We start from the raw sequence: 5046 nt of genomic DNA, 5'->3' as shown, positions 1-5046 counted from the left end.
ATTGAAGCTGTTTCCCACCCGGCCTGCTACGGTTCCTGCTCTATGCTACATCTGCTCTATTGTCGTCCATTTCCTCTGAGTAAACCCTGGGGAAAACACAGCCTCCCACCTGAGTGTTACGTAAGCGTGTGTGTGTGTGTGTGTGGGGGGGGGGGGGGGTTCTACTAAGCAGAGATAATGAGCAGCTTAACTCAGCAGCAGAGCATGTAACACAGGAACACAGTAGCAGAGAGAGAGACTCACCAGGGCGTTTCCAAAACAAACCTGTAAGCCGCTTATCCGCCTAACACACATCAGACGTTCAGTAACTCATCAACACCAACTGGGATGTGTTGTGCCTAATCGTCATGTGTTTTAGCATGGTTTCATATTTACCAGAGAGAGGGAGAGAGAGAGAGAGAGAGAGAGGGAGAGAGAGAGGGAGGGAGAGAGGGAGAGAGAGAGAGAGAGAGGAAGGGAGAGAGAGAGAGGGAGAGAGAGAGGGAGAGAAAAAGAGAGAGGGAGGGAGAGAGAGAGAGCGAGGGAGAGAGGGAGAGAGAGGGAGGGAGAGAGAGAGAGAGAGGGAGAGAGAGAGAGGGAGAGAGAGAGGGAGGGAGGGAGAGAGAGGCAGAGAGGGAGGGAGACTGAGGGAGAATGATTTTAAATGCATGTGGAGTCTCTGGATCAGACAAGAGCAGAGCTACCATGCCATCAATAGAAGTCTCTCTCTGGGTCTCTATTGATATGCAGGTCACACACACACACACACACACACACATACACACACACACACACACACACACACAGCTGGGTTGTTCTTATCAACCCACACACTATACAATACACCACCGTGCATTCTTCAACAGAACCATAGAACAGTTCCTTCAACAGAACCATAGAACAGTTTGTTCGACATAATCATAGAACAGTCTGTTCATCATAACCATAGAACAGTTCCTTCAACAGAGCCATAGAACAGTTCCTTCAACAGAACCATAGAACATTTCGCCCAACATACCCATAGAACAGTTTGTTCAACAGAACCATAGATCAGTTCCTTCAACAGAACCATAGAATAGTTTGTTCGACATAGCCATAGAACCATTCCTTCAACAGAACCATAGAACAGTTCCTTCAACTTAATCATACAACAGTTCCTTCAACATACTCATTCACTCCTTTGTGGTGCATTTCTGTGTTCTTCAGGGAGCACACTATTTTGTGATGTTAATGTAAATTAATGTAAAATTTGTTAATGTGCATGCCTTCTTTCAGCCCATGTTGGTACAGCGTATAACAGACAGAACGATCTGCCAGAGAGAGAGTGGCTAGATGGCCTTCTGAGAGGGCTTGACATCCCATCCTCATCTGAGAGGGCTTGACCTCATCCCACAACAGCGAAATATCCTCTACTCATCAGTAGAGAGCACCAGCGATGCCTGGTCAGACAGCTGCCTTCATGAAACACAGGCTTCGTCAGCAGCCCGAGAAGAGCTACCCAGTGAAACACTGTCTGGTTATGAGAAGAGACACAGCGCCCCCGTGTGGCAGAGAATCACGTGTGTGTGTTCGAACAATCATGAGTAACATTAAATAACAGGATAAAGATGGTATGAAAAGATCAACATAATTAACTACATCTTTTTCCAATCAGCTAACAATAACCATGCCTAGTCAATTAATAACAATCCATTTTGTGAGTTATATGCCTTTGTCTTTATTCTGCCCAAAATGTATTTGAACAATATAATATAATATGCGTAAAATATGTAGGAATGTAGCACTGTACTGTGCCAGACCTGGAGCTGCTCGAGAAACACGCGCTGGACAAATTACACACCAACAATTACTACAAATCAAATGACGTCATTTTAATTGTGGTACTAAGCCTCTGAAAAAGAGACACCAAATGGACACACACACACACATACACACACGCACGCACACCCATCATATCACAACGCTTTATTAATATGTAAATTATATCCCCAGTGAAAGACGGCTTCATGTAGACATCTTGTCAGTCTGCACGTTAAACATTTTTCAGTCGCTTTATTTGTATATTATTCCATGTTAATGTATTTGTACATTATCCCATGTTAATGTATGTCCTATTTGTACATTATCCCATGTTAAAAATGCATCTGCTTATTGGTCAACAATAATGTAAACGTTTGATGAATATACATTAACACACACATCAGTGTCAAGTCAGAAATCAAATAGCCTAATATCGGCATGATATTGTAATAAGTCTTCAGGCTATTTCCATGAGATGGCGCTGATCACCTGTTAATGACACAGACCTACAGGGAGATGATCAGAAAATATACATCAAATAAACAGCCTCCAGATATTAAGAAAGAGATTTCCAGCCATCGGGCCTACCTGTGTAGGCTACCTAAACAGAAACAGGTGATTTGCCTATCTTTCCAGAGATTATTTTATAATTTGTTCATCTCAATCAGAGGACACAACAGAAAGACAAATCAATATTATTATTATTTTCTCATATCTAGGCCTTTGATGAATTTGTTGTGTGAAAACAGAGATATTTTGATACACGTGAAACGGCTAACAGCCGCGCGTAGCTGCCAACCACCGTGCGTAATCGGATAGTTGAGCCACATCTAGACGCGGCTGAATAAAGAGTCAATTATAATGATTGTTGATGTTATTCAGGTTGTTGATGTTGTTGACACAGCTGATGTGCGAGGCGGACACGGCACCGAACGGCCCGGGCGGCTGGAGGTTGTGACTGTGGTACAGCGTCGGCGGAGTTCCCGGCCAGTAGGAGAAGCCAGACGGACCCACGCCCGGCGCTACCAGGTTTAACTTGGAGATCCCGGAAAAAGGAATGGGAGCGAAATTACTTTGGAATTTGTAAAGTGCTTGCTCTGTCGACGAAGGCTGACACACTTGGGCCAGGCCGTGGAAGTCGAACTTGTACGCGTATCGCTTCCCGTGGACCTTCGTCATGATGTTCTTGTCGTAGTAATAGCGCAGCGCGCGGCTCAGTTTGTCGTAGTTCATGTTGGGTTTGCTCTTGCGCTCGCCCCACCGCCGCGCCACCTCGTCCGGGTCGATCAGCTTGAACTCTCCGTTCGTTCCCTCCCAGGCGATGCACGACATGTTGGCACTATCCGACAGCAGCTCCAGCAGGAACTGCCACAGCTGAATCTGTCCGCTACCTACAGCATGCAAAACGCCATGGACATAACGGACAGACAAAGGGAAAGGAAAATAAGCTTTCTGATTTTCACGTTTTTAAAAGTCAACAATCTTATATTGTTATATAGGACTATATAATATATTGGCTATTCAACATTCAAGTCAGAGGTAGGCTATATTTCCAGCTGAAACATAGCTAGTTTTTAAGAGTAGGCTGTGGGTTTTAAAATAACATTCTTCATGTTCTTGCTGGAAATGAAATGCATCTCGTGGATTTGAAAATAACTCAAATGCCTGATAAGGCAAGCCATCATATAAAAAGTCACCTTTAACTGAAATGTAGCTATAACAAAGCTGTATAACAGGGCTCCTAAAACATAATTTAAACTTGCCATCAGTCAGTCCGTTAGTAGCCTAATAATTTGAGTTTGGAATTGTGTTTGAAGGCATTGTGTTGAACATCATTATTTCAGGTTAATAGAAGCGCGTCTCACCTTTCTGCACGCCCGGGTTGATGGGGCCCCAGGACGCGGCTTTGCCTTCTTTTAACAGGCTGTCTGTTGGATCTGAAATAAAATAAAATAAAAACAGTTATTCATGTAACACATAGGCTAAACCATATTTAAAAGACAATCGATACACATATAGGCTACGATCAATACACATAGGCTATGCAATGTTCGTGTTACAAGGATGTTTTAAATGTGATAAATAGTTGGATGATTTCAGTGTTTCAATATTTCTCTCAAATTTGGTAAAACTAGAAATAGCGTGAAAAACTAGATTGCTCAGTCCAAAGCCATGTGTCTGTTTTCTCGTTTTTGCGGTCTCTCCTCCAAGCTTCACCGGTGAAGCCAGGAAACGCGTTCAGGAAAGAGGATATCCGATTTCCGACAAAAGAGGAGACGTGGTGGAGATTGAGAAGGCAGAACTGTCGCAGACTGGAGCAGAATCGCCCGCAGTCGACCGGGCTGAACACCAGCTCCAGAAATAGAATAGCCTACAAGTAGAAAGGATTTTCTACTAAATTAACAAAAGCACGAACCTGAGAGATACATGTTGAACATAAGGTTTCCCCCGAAGTCCTGTCTCATTGTGGCTGCTTGTTCAGAAAGGGTTGGATTTCATTTCGGGGAAAGATTTTTATTAAACTTTATCTCACAACTGTGATCTGGAATAAATGTGGGGCAGGTTGAAGTTTCCAGGCAACTGTCACAAAGCCCATCTCTGAGACAATATTCAGACGGCAATTTCCTCTGCTGCATTGCTTTAATTAAAAGAGCAATTTACCTCTGTCATCCCGCCCGGCTCCACAATAAAGAGAGGCCGATAGAAACGCGGCCTTATCAATCCACCATCAGAGTTTAATAAAGTTTCCGCGTTAAGATCTCAGTTTCTATGGTGAATTGAAGTGTTTGACATGGAAACCAGTTCAGATCCTCTCACTTTTCCGCCCCTTTACCTCCGTGCAAACAGAAAGGCCTGTTTCATGTTGGAAAAGAATATTTACCTTTGAAAACACGCTTCAATACATCTGGGAAAACAAGAACATTTTATCCAGCCTGCTGTCAGTAGGTATAAGGCTATAGACCCACAATCAGAGCGAGATGAGGTTGTAAAACCAAAACTATCCTTCTGGAGCTATCGATGTAAACATGTCAATCCTGAGCGGCTTCTCACCAAGACAACATCTATGCCGTTACAGAGGCGTCCTGTAAACGACCTAAGGAAAATGAAGAGTTGGAATAAGCCTAAAATTGGTTGTTAAGTCTTTATTTATTATAAGCAATGGAACATATGAATTACAGCATCAAAAGACAACAAAGTAACAATATCAAGACTACAGATTTACCACAGATAGGACTACACAATACACAGAAATCCAATATACACAAT

The 5046-nt window shown here is 43.1% G+C and overlaps 1 protein-coding gene across 1 annotated transcript; it reads right to left on the bottom strand.

The window, feature by feature from the left end:
- Positions 1-2631: 2631 nt before the first annotated feature.
- fev (FEV transcription factor, ETS family member) lies at positions 2632-4358 on the bottom strand (the record flags this gene model as incomplete). The annotated part of the gene is made up of 3 exons (XM_084443671.1): positions 4196-4358; positions 3645-3716; positions 2632-3170 (listed from the first exon to the last, which is right to left on the bottom strand). Exons 1-3 carry the CDS (start codon positions 4242-4244, stop codon positions 2632-2634), a joined length of 660 nt encoding a protein of 219 aa, XP_084299797.1. The 5' UTR covers positions 4245-4358.
- Between the last annotated feature and the right edge of the window lie 688 nt (positions 4359-5046).

The sequence above is a fragment of the Borostomias antarcticus genome (genome assembly GCF_949987555.1).
Source record: "Borostomias antarcticus genome assembly, chromosome: 9".
In the NCBI taxonomy this organism is placed as follows: Eukaryota; Metazoa; Chordata; class Actinopteri; order Stomiiformes; family Stomiidae; genus Borostomias; species Borostomias antarcticus.
Note: the sequence above shows the minus strand (reverse complement) of the source record. Positions and strands in the feature narration are given on the sequence as shown.